The following is a 22,124-nucleotide window of genomic DNA, read 5'->3' on the forward strand; positions in this document are numbered from 1 at the left end:
AGCCGGGCCGTAGGTCCGCACCCTGCCCAGAAAGAAGGGCTACCTCGGGGAGATGAGATGGACCCTCAGCATCCTGGCCAGCCTCCCAAGCCCCCTTCCCCTTCAGCTCCTTCCAAAGAGGAGGCCAAGCTGATGACTCAGCTCTTGTTGACCCTATCAATCCCAGCTCCGAGGCCCAGGCCACACCCACTCGAGGTCCACCCACCAGACCCTACCTCAGGCTGGTCTCTCTCTTCCCTGCATCCTGTCCTGTCCACTTCCCATCCATCCCCTTCCTCCAGACATAGCAGGAAGTGGCCTTTGAAAGGATGGCTGGCCCCCGGACACCATCCGCCCTCCCCACCGACTCTGCAGCTTGTCCAGCTGTTCTGTGGTGTGTTTGCCCTGACCACTCCCCTCCCAACACCTGGAGTGGGCTTGGGCTGACACCTCCCTTTCCTCCACAGGAGCTAAGACCAAAGAGGGTGTTGTGCAGAGTGTGACTTCAGGTAAGGTGACCCAGGACCGGCAGACATGGAGGGTGGGACATCAGGAGACTTTTGCACCTGGCTACTAAAGACCCAAGCCTGGGGCCCTCTTTACCCCCTTGCTGTACTAGGACCCAGGCCTCCAGAAGCTGGAGGTAGGCCCAGGGTGGACCACCTGATCATCATCAGACTTTCCAGGGAGTCAGAAAGAGGACAGCCTAGGTCTCCAGTAGAGCAGAGTTTTGAGGGCCCAGGGCAGGCCGGAGCCGGGTTGGGTGGGATCAGGGCCAACGCCTGCCAGATTCCTCCCACAGTGGCTGAGAAGACCAAGGAGCAGGCCAACGCTGTGAGTGAGGCCGTGGTCTCCAGTGTCAACACCGTGGCCACCAAGACTGTGGGGGAGTTGGAGAGCATTGCAGTCACCTCTGGAGTGGTGCACAAGGTGAGATCCAGTCCCTAGCTCGGGGCCTGTCCTGTCTCCTGGGCCCACGGAGGCCAGCTGGGGAAGAAGCATTATCATCCCACTAACTTACAGGGCGGAGAAGGCAATGGCACCCCACTCCAGTACTCTTGCCTGGAGAATCCCATGGATGGAGGAGCCTGGTAGGCTGCAGTCCATGGGGTCGCTAAGAGTCGGACACGACTGAGCAACTTCCCTTTCACTTTTCACTTTCATGCACTGGAGAAGGAAATGGCAACTCCCTCCAGCACTCTTGCCTGGAGAATCCCAGGGACGGGGTGGGCTGCCGTATCTGGGGTCACACAGAGTCGGACACGACTGAAGCGACTTAGCAGCAGCAGCAACATACAGGGGAATGGAGACTTAGGGGCCCTGGTTTGTGATTGGTGTTGTCACATCCCGGGAACCTCACAGTCACCCCTGTGTGGGGGGCAATGGAGGGCCCAACTGGAAAGTGAAGGTCAAAACCACGCCCACTCGGTGGTGCTCAGCATTTAGGAGACACCACATTTTACTAGCGAAAGCAGGGTCCTGTGAGCCCCACGTCGTGACAGGCAGCCTCCCACAGGCAGTGGACACCAGATCAGAGCTGCTAAGTCACCGCCTACCCAGTGACCAGCCTCCCTCCAGAGCCATGCTGGGCTGGGCCTCCTCCTGCAAAGAGGTGCAGTGAAGCAGCGCCCCCTGGTGACGGGAAAACAGTGAGGTTCTGACCACACCCTCTGCCTCTCTTTGTGGACATGTGTACGTGCCTGGTCGTGTGTGTGTCTGGGCAGCAGAGAGCACAGGGGCAATTTGTGGGGAGGCGGGGAGCCTGGCTCCAAAACCTATGCTCTGAAGAGAGACTCTGAGTGAGACAGGAGGAGATTGTGGTGGGAGCCAGTTCATTTTTGGGGCAGGAGGTTTTCCTATTCCAGAGATGAGCTGTTCCCAGATGTATAAGCAGATGTTGTTTAGAAAGTTCCACCCTAACTGGCACAGGCCCCTAGGGGCCAGTGGAGTCCTAGGTACCCAGCACTAAGAATCCCTGGAGTGGGTTAGTGGAAGGGTAGGCGGTGACCCTGCCTCTGGCTCTGGGCACAGCACCGAGGTCACAGGATCTCCAGACTCTAGGAGCAGGCAGGTGCCCCCTCCCTTAGGTCCCAGCTCTTATTAGCCTGTGACCTTGGGAAGCTACTCGACTTCCCTGGGCCTGCATATTCTCAGCTGTAAAATGCTTGTTGGGGGTGTGTGCTGAGTATCCATCCCACTGGGCTGTGATGATATAGGAAAACAGAGCCCCGTGAAGCAGCTTCGCCTTGCTTATGGTGAATACCCAACAAAAGGAGGTGACTGTATCATCATTATCATCAGTGACCCCAGGCAGGACCCAGATGTACCCCAGGAGACCCCAGGCCCCTCCCCCACCCCAGCAAAAGAGGCCTTAGAATGGGGCCAGGTTGCCCCTGAGGCCTCTGAGCAGAAGCCTGGACACTCCTCGCTGACTTTGGAGGAGGGCTGGTGAGCCCTTGGGTACCTCAAGGGAGATATTTCTTGGTGACAGCCCAAAACCATCCATGACTCGCTGTCCAGTGAACCGCAGAAGGAGGCAGCACTGGCCACCTGTCTGACTGACTGCTCATGCCCCGGCCTCATGCGCCCACCCTGGGGCGGCCAGGACACGTGGCCGCCTGTACTTTGTCTGAGGAGCCTCCCCCAATTCTGGCTGCCTCAGTCCACCAAAGGGCAGGAGGACACCATGGTAGCCCTGAGGGGGCAGGACCCTCCAGAGGTCAGTGCTGAGCCCAGGATCCAAGTTGATCATCCAGTCTGGCCCCAGCTATCAGTTATCACGCGATCACCCCAAGGCAGGACACCATCTCAGGCAAGGGTCTGGTTGGGTGTAGGTAGATAGAAGGAGACAGGAAGTGGGAGAGGATTATATAAACCCTGCTGGTCCCACCTGAGGGACCAGCCTGAGCCCATGCCCATCCAGGAGGCAGGGAGAAGGAAAGAGGGAAGCACTCATGCTACTGGGGATAGGATTAGGCCTGGAGCAAGCCAGACCTGATCCTTGTAAGCCCCACGGCTTTGAGCTCTGAGGCCTTGAGTTGAATACCTGGCCTCTCTGGCCATGGGGCCCCCATGTGAACAGTGGAAACGTGCCCTTCCTTCCAGGGGTCTTTGAGGATCACAGTAGGAGAAGGGTATGTGGTCATGTGATTCAGGAACACTGAGGGTGGGGTCAGGCCCGGGGTTTCAGAGGCCACTGCCCACCCCACCCACATCACTAGGCTTGCTCATGGAGGAGGCCCAGTCAGGGACTGTCAGGGACTCACTGCTGGCTTCTGGGGGTGAGGCTGGGCTCAAGGATACTTGGTACTCCCAGAAGGCCTTGGCATCATCAGACAGCCCCCACTGGGAACCCTTGCATGAGGTTCCATCACCTCCAAGGCCAATCTGGCCTTCACACCTCCCTCCCCTCCAGCCCCCCAGGGAACCCTTGCATGAGGTTCCATCACCTCCAAGGCCAATCTGGCCTTCACACCTCCCTCCCTCCCAGCCCCCCAGGTAGTGATGAGGACCTCCTTCTTTGAGGTCAGAGTAGTGAAGCTCTGCACCCTCCACCTGGTCCCACATCCCCTTTGCTTTTCCACAGGAGGCCCTGAAGCAACCTGTCCCCTCACAGGAGGATGAGGCGGCCAAAGCGGAAGAGCAAGTGGCTGAGGAGGTAGGAGCTGGATCCCTGGGGTAACACAGGGGTCCCTGGGCAAGTTGCTTCCCTCTCAGGGTCCCAGAACCCACAGGGGAGCCTCCTGACCTGCAGCCTCCTGAGCCTGAGTGTGAGATCCCCTCATGAATAACCTCCTCAGGGCAGAGAGGCATAGATGACACCCTTCCTCCCCACTCCCCAAGCCAGGGTAACCACTGAGGGGTGGGGCCCCAGAGCCATGTGTGAAAGTCACTGTTTCTTCCAGACCAAGAGTGGGGGAGATTAGAAGGCTGCCAGTGATCTGCAGAGGCCCTGAGGAGCATGCCATCGCCTCTTGGCACAAGGGGTGTCTGGTCCTGGAGTAGGACCCACAGAGCTGCCCAGCTCCCCACACCCTCATCCAGCCCCCCACAGGCTGTCCCCCTGTGCCGTCAGCTCCCTAGCCTTATCCCTGTCCACCACCCTCTGATCTTTCTGATACCCACAGATGCTACTGTGAATTTTTTTTTTTTATGATTTTAATGATTCCAAATAAAACTCAAATCCCCACTGCATACCTGCTCATTCTTCTCTCTGTTCTGCCTTGTTCACGAAGATGCCCCCTGGGCCCTCCCAGGAACAGGGGCTGGGCCAGGTATGCTTCAGGGATGCACTGGGCATTTCCAGCACCTTCTGAGAGCACGCAGTGCCTGCAGAGACGCCCCCGCCCCCACCATTGCCTTTTAACGCGCAGGTGGCGGCCCTGCTTTTCGGCTCCCGCGAACAACCTCGAGAACATGCTGTCTGCTGCAGCATGAGACCAGGATGTCCCAGGTTTTGAGCTTTGACTCACCCTGCAGGGATGGACCGCTCTGATGGCAGGGGTCCTCCTGGGCCCCTGGGGCGTGTCCTTGGAGCCAGTTGTCCTTCTGGGAACAGGGACACCTAGCACCCATCCCTGAAGCAGATGGTAACTTTGAAAGATGCGAAGTCTAAACTCATAGCGAGGACTTTTTGCATCCTCCTTGGCAAAGAAGGACATGACCCCAGAGTTCCTCCCTCCTGTCCCCACCCAGCCTTGAGCTCCCTACCAGGTTGGAGCTGGGCTTTCCCTTCCTTCAGCAGAGTCCTGTCAAGGATCATTAGAAAACACAACAGTTGAGAGGCAGGAGAGGAAGCATCCGCCTAGAGAGAAAAAGAGTCAAAATATTTGTTGGGCTCCTCCCAGATGTGGGACACTGCACTAAGTGCTTTACCTCCTTTAATCCTCAAAACCAATTGTTAGTACGTCCCAAGTTTCACCGAAACTGAACTAAGAAACAGAGAGGTTAAGTAACTTGCCCAAGGGCACAGAGCTAAGAAGCTGGGGCCTGGCAGAAGGCCAGGTGGCCTGACCGCAGAGCCACACAGCTGATTCGCGTCATGCTGTGCTATGTCCACCCAGACTGCGTGGGCTGCAGTGGCCTTACGGCAGATGCCACCATCCCCAAGACTTCAAAACAACCCAGGGACCCGAGTGGTTGTTTTCCTACATGAAAGGCTATGGGCATCATGCCCTGGAGTCTTGTTCAGAGGTGGCTAAGTGGACAGCAGGGTTCCTTTCCCTTTAACACCCAGTCTGGGCTCAAAGCACCTAAGTGGCTTGCCCCAGGTCTCCAGCCCTGGGTGGGGGCGCTGAAGCTTGAGTCCAGACCACTTGCTCATCCTCCCTCCATGGTGGAGAGCAGAGGTCAAGGGCAGCCCTGGGGGCTGCAAAGCCAAACAGCCGAGCTTCATTGTATCCCAGTTTGCAGTCAGGGGCATCCAGCGCTGAGGAGGCAGAAAGGAGCAGTGAGCTGCTGGTCTCGCAGCCGTGCAAACTCTACCATGGGAGGAGTGAAGGGTCTTGAAGAGGCACAGGGCAGTCAGGGGTGTTCCTGCTCCCAGGTTCAGACTGCTCATCAGCAGGCCTGTGCATGCCCCAGGAAGAAGGCCCAAGGGGCTGGGTGTGCCTGAGAGAAAGCGGAGGAGACAGGTCCTCTCAGGTAACTGCAGGAGGAGGATACTACTGGGCTTCTGGGGTTCTGATACCCTCTCCTCTATTGAGGGAACGTGGAAGGGTCCCTGCTGCTTGTCCCAACTCCCACCTCTGCCCCCGGACACATATTTAAGACCTGTTCCTGTGATCCAACAACGAAGTTGCCTGGTCCAGGAAGATTCTTCCCCATCCCATGAGCACCTGCGGTGTGCTTTACTTTTAAGCCCTCTATTATGTGCTGTGAGCTCTGTGGGGCTGTACCTGACTTCCCTAGAGGAGTAACTGCTCTCTCCCATCCCTCTCTTTCTCCAAGAAGCCCCAGGTGACCCGTACCTCTTTTCTATTTTTGGTAGGTGGCAATTGTAATAAGAGAACATACATATGAGACTTGTCTTGGCAGCCGCAAGATGAATAGATCTATGTTCCAACCCACCAGAATCTTAAAAGTTAACAGAGGGCTTGACTGGAGTCAGTCATATATTCGGGCTTCCCTGATGGCTAAATCGGTAAAGAACCTTCCTGCAATGCAAGAGACACAGGTCCAATCCCTGGGTCAGGAAGGTCCCCTGGAGAAGGAAATGGCAACCCACTGCAGCATTCTTGCCTGGGAAATCCCATGGACAGAGGAGCCTGGTGGGCTAGCCTGGTGGTCCATAGGGTAGCAAAGAGTCAGACACGACTGAAGCGACTTAGCACACATGAATGCAGTCATATATTCGATTCAAGAGGGTTTCAACAACATCTTACTCTCTCAAGTCTGTGTTCTATTCCAAGGACAGGAGAGAGGGTGGGGAGCCTCTGATTGCTCAGGTCCAGCTCACGAGGCAACCGGTAGTTACATCGTCTTGATGACCTCCTCTGACATTGCTACAACAGATTTTTCAATCATCTTCTATGTATCAGGTAAGGTGTTTGACTCCAAGGAACCAAACTAAGCAAACTAGATATGGTTTCTTCCATTGCTCAGAATCTTGGAGGTGTTGGGGAGGAATAAATTTTCCTTTACCTTTCTAGGTTCTTCTGGCTGGTCAGAGAATTAAACTGATGTGAGACAGACTGACAGGAGAAAATCAAAGTTCAATAGCATGTATACACGAGAGACCCAGGGAAGCTGAGTAACCCATCAAAGTGGCTGAAACAGTCACCTGAAATATCATCTTTAGCTAAAGACAAAAGAGGGTGTTGGGGCTAGTTGTTTGGGGAGGAAGGCAGTTGACATGAAGATGGAAAGCAAGTGTTCGGGAAACAAATGTTTGCCAGGCCATGTACAGAAAATGGGACACAGAGAGGAATGTTAACAAATAGACTTTTCTCAGTTTCTGCCTGTCTATATACCTAGTTAATGTACTAGTTACCCATGGTGTAGTTCTATTACTGTAATAGACCCTCTAACCTAATTCTCTAGGCAACCAAGGGGAAAGGTCAAAGTTTCTTCCTGAGTCTTTTGGGCCTTGTTTTCAGCTTGAAATAGCCTGCATTTCAAAGAGACATTTTAGAGCGGCAGATCTTGCTTCCCTGCAGAGGAAAGAGAATTTGAAAAGCAATAACACTGAAGTACTGTGCGTGTCATGTAGGGAAATACAGAATGCTGCGAGGCCCAGACTGGGATGCCTCATCCAATCTGTGATAGGGAAGCCTTCCCTGTTGTGACATTTTTGATGTAACTGGAAGGATGAGTAAGAATTAGCAAGATTAAGGGGCCCGCCGTTCCCACCATCCCCAACCATGGACCCTCAGCTGTGTCAGGCATCCATCAGCCCATTTAATCCTCACCATAACACCCTGGGGGAGATTCTGTTATTGTGCCCCCCACCATGAAGGACTGAGGCTTGAGGCTCAGAGAGATGAAGGAAATTGTTCTAGCGGGTATCTGAACTCAAGGGGTCTGACTTCAGTGCCTGCTGCTTTAGAACCATTCAGCTGCCTCTCATCACCTGCTTGGGCCTGGTAGTCCCTCCCACAGAGGCTGTTGCCTATCTCATTCTTTGCCCACAGGGCCTGGTGCCAAACAGCATCAGCAGTTCAGCAATGAGCTAACTTGGAGCAGTGTAAAAGGTCTTCCTGGCTAAAGGGATTAGTGGTAGCAGCGGTTTTTCAGGAGGGCTGGCAGGCCTGGGGCAGGGGCTGGATGGGGCTCTCCGGAATACTGAAGGAAGAGTCAGGTGGGCTCGCCTTAGCCCTTAGAGCTCAGGGCTGGACCAGGCTCCTGGCAGGGAGGGATGCGCGCAGGGCAGGGCAGTTGCTTTGTTAGTCTGTGTTTGGTTTCCGTTCCCCCCACCAGATCTCCTTCCCCCTAAGCAGATCTCAGGGCCTGCCCCTTCCTCTGGCCCAGAAACCCTCCGTTAATCAATTTTTCATGTGTGTGTGCGTGTTCTCCAGATACCCCACACCAGAGGCCGACCCTCCATGACTTAGTCACTTCTCCCTATCTATTAGGCAGGATGTGGCCCAGTTGAGTGGCCCTGAGTAAGCGAAGACTTCCCAGAGCTCCAAAATAGGGGGGACTCCTACAGACATGCAGAGACAGGCCCAGAAAGGGTTAATCAGAGAGCGGCCTTAAAGAGGGTCCAGTCACAGGCTGAGGGGGTGGCCTCCAGGCTCCAGTGGCCAACTCGAGTGGAAGAGCGCTGGGCTGGCCTGACCTGCAGCCTTGAGCATCAGGAGGTTGTGCCTCAAGAGTTGTTTTGTTGTCCCTGGGATCCCTGGCTGCCCTACTGACACCCAAGTCACTAAATGACCCTCCCTCCTCCGAGGCCCTCTGGCCATCCCTGAGCCCCGGGCTCAGTCCCGGGAAAACTGACTTGAGCAACCTGTAGCTGGGCCGCTCCCTTACTCGCAGTGTGGTCTGGGGTACTTTCCACCCAAGTCCTTGGGCTTTGGTGACCGACAACGATTTCCTTGCCTCGGCTGGACACAGGTGGACGGCCCTTTCTGTTATTCCCCCTCCACTTGGATCTGTGTGGTCCCCAGTCAGGGCCACACGAGGAGTCACTTGAGGGTCACTCAAGGGTCACTTGAGTCGCCAGTGACTGGCCTCTACGGAAGGAGGGTGGGACTTACTCCACAGTCTCTCCACTGCACGCCCCCCCATCCTACCCCTGTCCCAGCAGCAGTTGGGCAGATGGCATCTGCCAGTCTGCAGTGTCCAGGGGCGTGCTGAGTGCGTGGGGCCTGCTGGTTTGGCATTGGTCAGGGCCCTAGGGTTTACAGCCCACTGACTCAGACTTGAGTCCCTGCCATGTGAATTTTGGTGAGACCTAAATCACCCTCTGTGCCTCCTCTTCTTCCTAAAAACTACTAACTCCCATTCCAAGAGCTTGTTGTAAAGGTTACACAAGAGGCTGGAAGCGTTTGCACAGCGCCAGGCACAAAGTAAATACTTAATAAAAAGCAGCTGCTCTTAATTACAACTCCACCTGGTGATGATCCCCACCTCCCTCACCCCTCCCAGGCTGGGGAATCCTCGCGACCACCCGGTGGAGGAAGATTGGTGCGCCCCCTTGTGCCCCCAGCCACTGTCCCGATCCCCGATCCAGCCCCTCTGCAGCCCCGAGCCCCTCTTCAGACACTAGTTGGCACCCCTCTCCGCTTTCCCATCACGGCCCGCCTGAGGCCAGGATGTGCTTTCGGGCTGGCGGGTACTGGAGCAGGGCCCGGTCACTCCCCTGAGTGCTGGGAACCGCCCCGCGCCCCCTCCAACCCCCCTTCGTGTGGGGAGGGGCCGGCCCTGGGGCGCCTTAAAAACCAGAGCTGGCGCTCGGGTCGCAGCCGCTTTGAGCAGGATCCAACGTCGCTGCGGCTACCCTTAACCACTCGCAGACCCCCCGCAGCCATGGCCAGCAAGGGCTTGCAGGACCTGAAGAAGCAAGTGGAGGGGGCGGCCCAGGAAGCGGGTGAGAACAGAGCTCGACGCGGGCGCACCCGATAGACCCGGGGGTTGGGGGGCGCAAGCCAGGGGACTGTGCAGCCGGAAAGTCGAGCGGGTGGGGGTGGCTCCGGCTGGGAAGGGCTCTCTCCGGAGTTGCAGGGACCTGGCAGGACGCCCACCCCGACCAGCCCAGGAATGATGCCTTGAGGCAAGCGGGAGAACAGCGGTGCCTGGGCGGGGTGACGCACTGGGCACTGCCAGAGCCAATCCGAGGAGGCTGCGAAGGCGGGGAGTGGCCCCACTCGGGCCCTTGGGAGAGTGAAGGCCCGCGGGGAACGCGGACTCTGCCACCAGGCGATCTCTGCCCGCCAGGGTCCCAGAGGCCCATAGAACCAGGATGGGCGGAGGGAAGCAGCTCCAGACTCCCACTGGGCTTTGTTTTGAGCACTCCTCCCTTCCCCCCAATACTAATTTCCTCTTAAGTCCTCACCCAGAGGACCTTCCCACCCTCACGTGGCCAAGGCAGGTCACTAGTCTTAGTCGCCAGCTCCAGCTCTTTCCTCCTCAGACCTGAGCTTACACACCTTGGGGGTGAAGATGGACGGGGAGTAGGGGATGTGAGGAGACTCTGGGTGCGCCAGCAGCACCTGTTCCAGTTCCGGCTCGGCCTCCCCTGGGACTCCAGCTCCCAATCAGTCCTATGCATATCCCAGTCAGCAGACAACACCTAAACCCACCCCATCCTTCATCAGTGCCCTAGGAAAGCGAACAGTTGCTCCGCTAGGCTAAAAGGGTAGCAGGAAGCCTCTGCTTACAGCACCCTTCCTTCTGGCCCTTACTTTTCCCATCTGTAGGCTGAGTGCAAAGGCTCCTTCCCTGTGGTCCTGACTGTGCTGTGTCAGACAAGGAGCCCAGGGACGTCTGTGAGCAGCATATCCAGGGCCTGCCTGGCCCCTGTGCACCTGGCCCCTAGGGTCTGGGTAAGGTAGGCCTTTCACTGTTTAGCAGTAGATGAGCAGATCGCTGAAGGCCAGAGCACCTGTCTGCCTACCCAGCAGGGGGGACACATCTGAGCTCCTGGAAACCCTGTTCTCCACAGGTATAAACTCTGGTATAGAGGAGATGGCCTGACCTTGGAAGTTTCACCTATTTCCTGCACTTCATTTCCTAATGCCTTAAGCGGCCTGCCCACAGAGGCAACTGGCAGTCATTGCTTGTGTGCCCTCTGGGGAAGGGCACAGAGAGAGGAGGTAGTGAGAATGCCTTACAAAGTAGAAGTCCCAGTGGTGGGAATTCAGGCATTTGGGCCAAGCTTCTAGGGGAGAAGTTGTTAAAGGGGGCAGGGCTCTTCCTGGGCCATGCCCAGCAGCAGCCACAGCCCAGATGCCAGTTCCAGCCTGGCCCTGCCCTGCCTTCCTTCCTCTGTTGGATATTTTCTCAGCAGTCCTGAAGATCGCAAGGGAAGCAAGCCAGAGGAGAGGAGCCCAGAGTTATAAATAAACAAGAATAATACCCTGGAGTCATGGAAAGGGCTCATGCCCCTCACTGACTGAGTAGCCTTGGTCAAAGGACTTTACCTTAATGGCATCCATCCTTGGGCATGTAGGACAGTCTACTCTAGAGAACAGATGGGGTTGGCAGGTGGAGCCCCTGTGGTTAGTGGTATCTGAAGAGCTAAAGCCCACATCTCTCTGTTCCAGTGACATCGGCCGGAACAGCGGTTCAGCAAGTGGTGGATCAGGCCACAGAAGCAGGGCAGAAAGGTCTGGTGGGGCTGGTGGGCAAGAGGGTGGATAGCCCAGCACACCTCCATACTCCACCCAGCACTGTCTCCTCTGCAGACCCTCTGTCCTCATTGCTTCCTGGGGAGGGAGCCCCAGGGGAGGCTAACCCTGCATGGCTGTGGTTCCCCAGGGTCCCGCCCTCAACTGCTCTTTCCTTCCTTCCCCAGCCATGGACCAGGTTGCCAAGACTACCCAGGAAACCATCGACCAGACTGCTAACCAGGCCTCTGAGACTTTCTCGGGTTTTGGGAAAAAACTTGGCCTCCTGAAATGACAGAAGGGAGACATGCGTGACTCCCTTCGAGGCCCGGAGCTCTGGCAGGCTCTTGGTGGGCCACCTCATTAAAACATATATTCCTACCCTGTGCCCACTTCATGACTCCTACACGGGCCCAGCTCTCCCTCGCTTAGAGTAGAGCCTCAGCCCAGAAACTCAGCCCCTAGTCCAGAGACAGTCCTGGCATTCCAAATTCGGAGGAAATATAGACTGGTTGTCCAAGAACTCATTTTCCTTTTCTCAACCGCATATCCCCACTCTCCCTTATTTTAAGTTCAAACCCCATTTAGGTACGTGCCTCTCCCCGCCCCCGATTCCAAAACCGCTCTCCCAGCTCCAGGAACCCGGCCCTTCCTAGAAAGGGCATACTCCAGATCCTCGAGGAGCTCAGCTCTGGGCGGGGGACTATAGGTTCCAACGGCCACGGCCTCGGGAACTTCTCCCAGTGAGCTGAGCCAGGAGGCTCGGAGCATCGAGGCAATCCAGAGCTGGGCGCCGGCGAGGACTTCAAGCGGCAGGAACTCTCGGGGAAGACAGGGGACGCAGGGGAGTGGTTCTGGCCCTAGCCACTCTAACCAGCCCGTCCGGTGTTTGTGCGACTGCCGCACCCAGCGGTGAGTCACCGGGCGGCAGCAGGAGGGCGAGGACACGCCCCGAAGACCTAGGCCCGCCCGATTGAGTTGGTTGGCGCGGCCGCCAAGAGCTCCGCCCACGACACGCCCCCTGGGAGGGCCCTGCGGCGCACAGGGCGGTGCACGTGAGCGTGTTGCACGTGAGCCTGAAGCGCAGGCACCCGGCAGAGTGCGTGCGCGCGCTAGACCACTCCCGTTGGCACCCCTTCCGTTCCGGATGCACCGGTATCTTCTGACCTAGGGTGGAGACCGGCGTTTTTGTCGGGCAGGTCCCCAAGACGGTCTAGAGTTGGCGCAAACTTTATTCCCTCCAACCTCCCCTGCACGTGTCTACGTGTTCATGCACGCGATACCAGCTCTGGGTAAATCCTGCTGGTGGGTGACTCATCGTTGCCGCAGGATAAGCCCAGCCCTGGCGCCGGGCGCTGGCGGCCCTCTTCATCCGAACCCTTGGCACACCTTGGCTGGTAACGCCCCATTCCCTTTCCCCACCTCCCCGCCTTTGTACACACTGTTCCCTCCGTCCGTATGATCTTGTTCTCTTCTGGACGAGTACATAGCCATGCCGTTTCAACTCTGGCTACAAGATGTTGGCTACAAGGCACTTCCAGTTCAGGGGAGACTGATAGAAAAAAAGCTTCGTCTTTGCTTCATACTTTCCTAGAGGCTTTCCGCGACCTGCCAGCAGGGGGCAGTGTCGTGTCCACCCCCGCAGCCCTCCCCTTCGCACCCCCCAGCCCACGTCTTTCTGCGTGTAGCCATCTGCCCCGGGGACCTTTCCTTTCTCCAATCCGAGATCCCTCCCAAGGAAGCAATAGGTTCTCTCCCTAATCTTTGGTATCTGTCACCCTCACCCCAGGGCCAAGCTCAGTTTCATGGTTTGTTCCTGTTTCTGACTTCCCCAAAGAAGGCCTCACCTGGTCTACAAAACGGGCAAAGACCTAAAGGGAAGATCCTGGAAGAGACACCTGGAGTAATGTGGAGGTGCATCCAGCATCTCCAGGAGCCCCTGCCCCCAGGAGAGGATGCCAGGGTTGGGAGAGATCACATGGGGCCACACTCGAGGCCGGTGGGGCTGAACTGTCAGAGCCCTCAGATCCTTTTTGGTAGGCAACCTTCCCCTGACTGACTCAGGAGAAATCCCAGTTGGCCCAACAGTCTTTCTTAATCCTGTTTTCCTTCTGAGTGTTGGCTTTAGGAATGAGTGTGTGAGCCATCTCAGACCAAGAGAGGAGGAGTCGGGTCTGAGGACCAGGAGACTTCTAGGAAAGGGTTTTTCATCCTCAAAAAAAAAAGACAAAGCATTTCTTCCTCTTCCACTGGACATTTTTGTGACCGGAAATGATGCTTAGAACTCTGGCAGCCACTTCTAACCTCAGGAGGAAGGAGCCAGAGGAAAAGCCAACTGGCTGATTAGGGCAGAGCAGAAGTATGAAAAGAACCTATATCCCAAGTTATTTTATTGAGTCCCTAACTTAACCAGTGCACACTAGGCAAAAGGATCAGTTTTCTTATCGTTTAAGCTGCTGTGAAAGTGAAAGTGAAGTCCTGTCCGACTCTTTGCGACCCTATGGACTGTAGCCTATCAGCCTCCTCCGTCCATGGGATTTTCCAGGCAAGAGTGCTGGAGTGGATTGCCATTTCCTTCTCCAGGGGATCTTCCCGACCCAGGAATCAAACCTTGGTCTCCAGGATTGCAGGCAGACGCTTTTACCGTGTGAGCCACCAGGGAAGCCAGGAAGGTGCTGTGAAGTATGTTTCTATTACAAAGGAAAGCTGAAATCCTGATGTTGCCTCAATGATAGTAAGATCCTTCATTTGCCGGCCTCACTCACCTCCTCAGCCTCCTTGCTCAATGCCCCCTCCCTCTCAGTTGCAGCCATGTTGACCTTTGTTCATTTCCCTTGGCCTCATGCTTCAGCTCACCTCAGTCTATGTGTGCTGTTTTTTTTTCTACCTGGAATGCTGTCCATCCTTCCTTATAAATCACCCTTGTCTAGGTGGCTGCTGCTCTTTCGTCCGTCAGATCTCAGCTTCCCAGATTGGCCCCCAACAAACACAGAATGGGTCCGGCCGCTGCTGGTGGTGAGGGGCTCTCCTGTGTGTTTTGCTGTGATGGTTGTACACAGGCCCAGCCAAGTCCCCTGTGCTGATTAGTGCGTGCCCAGTGCCTAGCGTGGGGCTCTGGCAGCATCCGCCGAATGAAAGCAGGGATGATGGTCCGGTGGTTCTCCTACCAGATAACAGAATTGCCATGCTAGGCTCACTCGAGTGCCTTCTCTACAGTGCAGCCCCTGCACGTCTCTCTGCCCCTGTGCATGGGATGCTCCCTGCATTCCCCGATTCCCCCAACACTGAGCCCTGGGGGTGTGGCCAGGTTGGACTTGTCTTTGGCTGTATGTCTGGGACAAGGTGGACGTGGTGCTAGGGAGCCCTGGGAGCCTGTAGGAGCCCAGGCCTGTCTCCGTGAGGTTCATGAAGTTAGTGAATCCCAGACAGGCTGAGGAGAAGCAGGCTGTGGCCACTGCACCTGCTGGGTCTTGGTCAGGTCTCCAAAGATGATTCTTGCGGTAGCAGTTCCTGGGGGGTTCCCGATTCTCCAAATCCCAGTTCCCTGAACTAGCCAAGCACAAAGTCACTAACATCACATTTTGGACTTTAGCTCAGATTCCCATCAAATTACAGATGAGAAGGGCAGAGTTTTCTGCTTTCCACCTTCTCTCCCTTTCTCCTTTTTTTTTGGTTTTTGTTAGTTGTCTCTTTTCTACTTTGTGAAAATACATGGCATTTACATTCCATTCTGTCACACCTTTGTTTTGTCTTAGATCTGTAACTGAAGATACTGGAAGCAATCTGCCATTTTCTGTTGAAATGTTTTCTATTATCTCTTGGTTGGTTGGAGTTAGTCCTCTAGAAGTTTCCTCAAGAATGAAATATTTTCAGATGAACTGAGAAGACGTCTGGCCCCTTGGGTTACAGCACTGTGTCCATGAGGGTTCATGGTGTTCTTTGTGTGTGGCATTTTCTATTTTTAAAAAGGTTAAAAAGTTAAACATTAAGAAAGAAGAGCTCATGTGAACCATATTCTGTGTTCTTAAATGTGTGGAAATGTTAGTCTGTAGCCTTTATACTTTATCCTCAACTGGGTTTGAAATTTTCAGCTCACGCTTTCTTCCTGGAGTGTCTTCTAGATATGGCTGCAGTGCCTTCTGCCACAGGAGCCTGAATAATTCCTGTAAGTCTGATTTCTATTTCACTGGAATTTCTCCTTTTTATTTATTTAAGGCTGTGCTGCGTCTTTGTTGCTGTGTTGTTCCTCGTTGCCCCATGGAGTTTCAGGAAGGGGAAATGGGGCTCTTTAGGATGTAAGCTGCTGTCATGCTGCTTCCAGACCTGGAAGTCTGGCAGGCTAAGCTGCTGTTCTCTGTTTATAGAGAATCCACATGCTCTGTGCCGTTTACTCCCTGCCCTTGCCCTGGGAACTTGCCTCTTGAACTGCATTTCCCAGGCTCCCTTACCTTCGAGACTTGTTGGGTTCGGCTGTAGGGGATATCCGTAGGAGATGGAGAAGAGAGGAGTTTATTCCTCCTGCTCCCTTCTTGCCGGGCATGGCAGGGCAGTGGCCTTATTCCTCTGCTGACAGTGGCAGATCCTGTCTGCTGACCCTCTCTGACAACTGGAGCTCGCATCAGGGTCTACAGCCCCTCCAGGCCGAGGGTCCCCCGTTGCTCCAAATCCTAGCAGCCTCGCCATCATTCGTTGACTCCCTTAACTCTGCCCACACCTCTGTGAACTCTCCATTTCCTCAGCTACCCCTCTGATGTGCCCTCTGCCCATGGGTGTATGAGAGCTGGGTTGCTAGGTGACTGACAAACCAGGTCTCCAGGAATCTCTTCTTGGCTCCCCTGTGACTGGAAGGGGTCTGTATGTATAAGATACGTGGGCTCTGTATGTACTGGGAGCTCAAATCCATGAAGTAGAAGTAGGAGAAAGCATAGGCAGGCTGACAGTTATAAAACTCTTGCTGTTCATGACAATTGCAGTCACAGGAGAAAAAAAATTTATCATGCTTCAGATGTGAGACAGCCCTAAGTATTTAAGCATACTTTAACTTTTTTTCCCCCCAGAATTGTTCATTGCTCAGTTGGCAAATTGCTTCTGAAAAATTGGCCCTCCTTGACTTGATGATGGAGTCATCTGGTCCTTTGCCAGACTGGGTTGTTGAGCAGATTCCATTTGAATAATTAGTTGATGCTTGTCAAAGCTCAGTTCTCACAGCCCCAAGTGTAGGACTTGACCTTCTGACTCAGGACAAGCTGACTCGGCTGCCCGTGTTCAAGGGCTGCTCTGTGGGGACCCATCATGACAGGCTTCTTCCCAGATGGGGTGGTTCCTACTTGAGTCACCCCGACCTCATCCAGGTAGGAGTAGCCCAAGCCCAACCCCTTAGACCAGAATCCTTCTTAGGAGGGTGTGAGACTGTCCTAGGTTCTTTGGGCTGGAAAGGAGTCCACCGTCAGGGAGCCCGGATGGGCTGAGCTGAGCTGAGAGGCCAGGGAGCTGGTCAGAGCTACAGTGGGAAGGCTGGTGGGACTAGAAGTGGGCCAGAGCACCAAGGGCTGGGGCCCAGATCCCGTCTCGGGCAGCTTGACCTCTCCAGGCCCTCTCTCTCCCTGTCGCATTTGGGATCTGTACCTGAACCCAGCCTTATCAGGAGATCTGGGGCCGTGATATGTTGTCACTGGAGTCTGGGTGCTCACACCAGGGCCGTGCATTAAGGAGGAGAGGGTCCCATGGGCCAGGGGATGTAGTGAAGGGAACAGCAGTCTGACAGGGAGGAGGAAAAGTGTAGCCGAGGGCTCCTAGCTGGGACTGGGGCCAGAGTCCTGCTGAGTGGCCGAGCCCTAATGGGCCTGTCGAGCTGGTGAGCTCCCAAGGAGAGGGCCACAGTGACGAGTCCCCGAGGGTGGGCACTGGCGGGGTGGGGTCATGGGGTCTGGAAGCCATCCCAGAGCTGGTGGCTGACACTGCCATCCTGTCAAGGGGTCCAGCACAAAGGACCCACGTAGGGGTGGAGGACACACACAACCTCAGAGGGAACAGGCAGGGGGCTTTGATGGGCCCAGGGAGCATCCTGCGGGGCTCTCAGGCCAGTTCCCACCAGCCATGTGCCAGAAGCGCCCCCATCCTTGGCAGCATTGTCCAAAACCATGAGCAGAGCTCTCTGGGATTTGGATGTAACAGGGAGGCCAGAGTCATCTGGACCTGCTTAAACTCCAGGGCCCCTCACTTTCATGGCCACTTCTGAGTCTACAGGGTCAAACGTGTGTGTGTGTGTGTGTGTGTGTGTGTGTGTGTGTGTGTGTATTCACATGGATAGCAATATTATTTTTCTTAAAGGGACTCTCCAAGTTTTTTAAGACCTGATCAGCTCCTGCTTATGGCATGTGTGGGGCTATGGCCTTGTGACCCAGAGTTCCTGCTGGCTATACTATCCACTGCCCACCCTAGGGCGGCTGGCCACTGCCCAGGGCCTCCCAGCACCACTCAGGAATGTGGGAGGGCCTCGACTCCTTAAGCCTGTGTCAGGTAAACACTAATTAGACCCCGCCACTCCCTCCTGGACTCCTCTGAGGGGTAAGGGAGCCTGTGTGGAGGGAGCAGCCTCAAACTCCTGCCCCAGGCCCGGACTTGATAAGCAAGTTCTTGAAGGGCCTTCCCTCCAGGACTCCTAGCCCTCTCACTCCGAGGCAGCCTTATACCCCTGCCACTCTTTGTTCCACCCATTGGTTGGTCAGGGCTCACTGCCAAGCATCCCTAGCACATCACTGATAAGAGGGTGGGAATGGAAGTTTACCAAGAGTTTGCATGCCTGGCCCCACCAACTATCAGTGACAAGGCCAGGAAGGCATGGATGCCCCCATTTTATAGATGAAGAAACTGAGGCTCAGCTGGGCTAGTGACTAAGGGAAGCAGCATGTGATACGTGGCCTGAGGCATCTCTCTCCATCCTGAGTAACTTGGAAGGCAGTCTGGCTCCCTAAGCATGTGATGTTTCAGGAACTGGTAGAGCTTCTTTCTGGCAACTCTTGCTAGAGCCAGAAGCACATCCCCAAATGGTGGCGGGGACTTCCATTTACTCCTCTAGGACCTCTTGGGTGGGCACTTCTGACTTCACAGGGCTTCCCCAAGAGGCCAGGCCCCAAAGTGCAAGGAGGACTGGGTTCCCTTATCTGCAGGCTGCCTCAGTGCTGGGCCATCCAGGTGCTCCCGTGAGTGAGAACCAGGTAACTGCAAGTCAGGGATGACTAGACTTCTGGTCAACGTTGCAACCTTCTCTGCCTTGGGCCAGGCATGACCTTCATTTTCCCTGCTCCCCCAGACTGTCCAGTGGAGGCTGCAAGGCCACTCTGCTGAGCTGAGTTGTTGGGAATAGGAAGGGCAGCGGCCTCCACTCCACTTGTATTCCTGGCTGGGGGCTGCCCAGGTCCCCAGGCTTACAAAATGCTACACCCCTGCCTAGGCCACCCTACGGATAGTAGGCAGCAGGCTGGAAGTTCTCTGCCTTGTCTGGATACACAACTGTGCCCAGACTGTCATGAGTCCAGGGGAATGGCAGGGCTGAGGTCCCCAAATGCCTCTCACCCCACAGGACACTAAGGCCTCTTACCTCGGGAGAGGGGTATGTCCCAGAACCAAGCTCTGTCCGGCCTCATGCTCCCATCCCTGCCCCTCATGGGGTCTCAGGTTATGGGGTGTGGGGGTCTCATGCTGCCAGAGGAGCACTTCCCCAGCCACAGCAGTGGGGTGGCCCCACCCAGCTTCTTCCTCCTGAACCTGTGCTGACTCACCACCAGCGTGAGCGCTCGTGTCCCGGCGCCCGGCCGGGCATCAGAGGCATCTATAAAAGCAGACTGGTCCAGGCCCCAGCATCCTGCTCGATTACTACCTGTTGCCACACAATGCTGGGAGGCCTGGGGAAGCTAGCTGCCGAGGGCCTGGCCCACCGCACGGAGAAGGCCACGGAGGAAGCTGGTAAGGACCCTGGGGCTCCTTTCCCCTTGCACTGTTCCTTCCCAATGGGGGACTCAGGACAGACTTGACTGGGCCAGTGAAAAGCTGACCCCAGCAGGATGGGGGCAGGCTTTGGCCCCACGGGGAACCAAGGATGATCAGCTCCATCGGGATGGAGGTAGGGGACTGTAGAAGCTAAACCAGTTGCCCCAGCTGCCCCAGCAACCCTCCTGGTCAGACCTGTTTTGCCCCCCACCCCCCAGGCTTGACATTCCTGGGGTCTGTGGCTGTGGGACGGAGGCAGCAGCTCAGAGGAGGGGACAGGAGGGGAGCCAAGGTGCTGGGTGAGCAGCTGGTGACTTGACTCCTTGCCTCTGGAAACCGGCAGCGTGTGGGAGGCTTTCATGTTAAAAGAGCTTATTCTAAGTATCCTATAGATGCTACAGGAAAAGGAAGGTGGATTTTAATTTTTTACCATAACTTTAAAGCTTCAAAGATTTCTTGCTTAAGAATCCCCAAGTCTGATTGTGTTCAAAGTCAGCCCCCAGAGTTTACACAAAGGACATTCTCAGTTTGTTCAAAGTCCCCAGAAACTCTTTTTTGTACATCGGCCCTTGGATACAGGGAAGCTGATCCAAGCCCTACCCGTTTGACATTTTGTGAAAAACAGCTTGTGCCCAAGTTTGCTGTTCTCTTTCTAAACGGCTGCAAACATGTCTGTGTTTCATTTTAGCTTTGCAACCGCTGTTGACCGTCCACTTTGATCCTGACCAGCTCTCTGAACGCTGTGTTATTCCCAGGACAAGGGAACCCAAGCAGTGGAGTTAATTCTAGGAGTTAGAATCTGAAATAGTTCTTCTGACCCAACATCTTTCAGTTCTAGCATGTTACCACCCTAGGAGGGCAGAGAGTTTTGTCTTATTGGAGGAATTGCTTTGGGGGACTTGGTGTTGCCGTGGGCGGGGAGTGGTTGTGGTGGGGGTGAAGCTTTGACATTCAGCCTCCTGCTGCGGCCCCCATTCAGCCATAGACAGAAGAGCAGCTCACCTGAGAGGTGTGGTGACCCAGGAAATGGGCCCAGCCTTGGCTCCAGGTCCCTAGCTGACAGGAAGGCCTGCTAGTCAGCATTCCAGGCCTTGCTGGGTGAGGGACACGGAGAGCCCTGTGCCCTACCAGCTTGGCTGCTAGCAGCCAGGTCCCACTCCAGTCTCTGAAGGAAGCCAGCTGGGGGTTCTTGATGAGCAGCTTGTCCTGTCCTGGCTTGAGTAGCATCCCTGAGGCCTTTTTGATACCCAGGGCTGTCTGGGCCCTGCTGTGAGGACAGGCAGCTTACACTGTGCTCTCACTCTGGGCTTGTCTCGTCTTTGCAGTTCATGTTGTGGAGGAAGTGGTGAAGGAGGTGATAGATCATGCCAAGGAGGCTGGAGAGAAAGGTAAGGCCAAGTTCGGGGTGGGAAGGAGGGAAGCTGGGTGCTGGCAGCAACCTGTTCCTTGCCTAATCAGGCCAAAGCCTGACCCCGAGGTTGCTTCCTTTCAGTTGGGGTACAATTATCTGCGCTCGTCTGAGATCTCACACTGTACTTGCTACAGCAGGAGCCATCTAGATAGTTCTCTCTGTGGAATGTTAATAGGATGGTGTCACCAAAGATCAGGTGGCAGTGTGCTGGGACGAAACATTGGAGACATAAATTATATATTTGTACAAATACGTATTTATTTAAATGTTTATATGTTTGTTTATATGTTTCTGTATCACAGTGTACAAAGCTTGTGTGTGTCTTGCTCCTTACAACAAAATAGTTTGCAGATGGATTAGGACTTAAATATAAATACATGAAATTATTAAATTCATAGAAAAGAACATAGATTTTGGCATAGTCTCAGAGAATGGAGGATCTTTTTAATGATGACAGAGATCCAAAGGCCATAAAGGAAATATTAGGTAAATTGGACAGTGCGTGCTCAGTCACTTCAGTCGTGTCCAACTTTCTGCGACCCCATGGACCATGGCCCACCAGGCTCCTCTGTCCATGGGATTCTTCAGGCAAGAATACTGGAGTGGGTTGCCATTTCCTTCTCCTAAATTGGACAGTATAAAACTTAAAAAATTTCCATAGTGAAAAGAAAATACCATAAGCCAAATCAAAAGAAAAACCACAAAGTGAACAAAAATATTTGTAGTAGAAATGATAACCCAAGATAAAAATGACCAAAAGATATAAACAGACAGTTCACAGAAAAATGAAGCCTGAGTAGGCAGTATACCCACAAGCAGATGCCCTATCTCACTAATAGTTGGAGAAATGCAGGCTGTTTGGAGAAATAAAGCCCAGTGTGAATGCCTTCATCCGGGAGCTGCGCTCTGCTCTGTCCCACAACGCGCGCAGGGCGCAGCCCAGTGAGACTGCCACGTCCCACAGGACGCTCCAGGTGACACCAGCACGCTAGTGACTTGAATTGCTTTCTTTGCTCACCTGGACATTCTTCTTCTTCCTTCCCAACAGCCATTGCTGATGCTTTAAAGAAGGCCCACGAGTCAGGGGACAAAGTGGTGAAGGAAGTCACTGAGACAGTGACCAACACAGTCACGAATGCGGTCACGCATGCAGCAGAAGGCCTGGGCAAGCTGGGACAGTGAGCTTGCCTGCCAGCAGCAGGCTCTTCCTGAATCACAATAAAAAGCTGTGGTTAACTGTGTGCACTGAGCCCGGGATTTGTTCCTATTTGGATGGAAGCACTGCCTGTGTCCCGAGTGTCCCCTCTGCAGGGACAAGGGGCCAGCACCCTGGCTCCCACTGCGGTCACATAGTCCCTGAGATTAATCAGATGTGCTGCTCTCACTTGATGATTTTTCATGTCAGTGAGGAGCTCTTGAGGACTGTTGGTGTTTGTGCTACATCTCTTAAAAGACTATTTCCCCAGAAACTATACAAA

At 54.8% G+C, this 22,124-nt stretch overlaps 3 protein-coding genes across 3 annotated transcripts in view; all 3 read left to right on the forward strand.

Annotated features, from left to right (window-relative positions):
* SNCG (synuclein, gamma (breast cancer-specific protein 1)) overlaps positions 1 to 4,173 on the forward strand; it is a 4,959-nt gene extending 786 nt beyond the window's left edge. Inside the window, exons 2-5 of the mRNA XM_010854389.1 lie at positions 447 to 488; positions 782 to 909; positions 3,566 to 3,637; positions 3,885 to 4,173. Of these exons, the coding sequence (XP_010852691.1) occupies positions 447 to 488; positions 782 to 909; positions 3,566 to 3,637; positions 3,885 to 3,905 (263 nt within the window). The 3' untranslated portion in view covers positions 3,906 to 4,173. The remainder of the gene's footprint in view (positions 1 to 446; positions 489 to 781; positions 910 to 3,565; positions 3,638 to 3,884) is intronic.
* A 5,158-nt stretch (positions 4,174 to 9,331) lies between these two features.
* ADIRF (adipogenesis regulatory factor) lies at positions 9,332 to 11,627 on the forward strand. The gene is made up of 3 exons (XM_010854390.1): positions 9,332 to 9,508; positions 11,184 to 11,246; positions 11,435 to 11,627. The coding sequence occupies exons 1-3, from the start codon at positions 9,448 to 9,450 to the stop codon at positions 11,539 to 11,541; spliced, it is 231 nt and encodes a 76-aa protein (XP_010852692.1). The 5' UTR covers positions 9,332 to 9,447; the 3' UTR covers positions 11,542 to 11,627.
* Positions 11,628 to 13,917: 2,290 nt separating this feature from the next.
* Positions 13,918 to 21,887, forward strand: FAM25A (family with sequence similarity 25, member A). The gene is made up of 3 exons (XM_010854391.1): positions 13,918 to 15,411; positions 20,561 to 20,623; positions 21,695 to 21,887. The coding sequence occupies exons 1-3, from the start codon at positions 15,285 to 15,287 to the stop codon at positions 21,826 to 21,828; spliced, it is 324 nt and encodes a 107-aa protein (XP_010852693.1). The 5' UTR covers positions 13,918 to 15,284; the 3' UTR covers positions 21,829 to 21,887.
* Positions 21,888 to 22,124: the final 237 nt, after the last annotated feature.

This window comes from Bison bison, unplaced genomic scaffold (assembly GCF_000754665.1).
Source record: "Bison bison bison isolate TAMUID 2011002044 unplaced genomic scaffold, Bison_UMD1.0 scf7180017864341, whole genome shotgun sequence".
NCBI classification, from domain to species: Eukaryota; Metazoa; Chordata; class Mammalia; order Artiodactyla; family Bovidae; genus Bison; species Bison bison.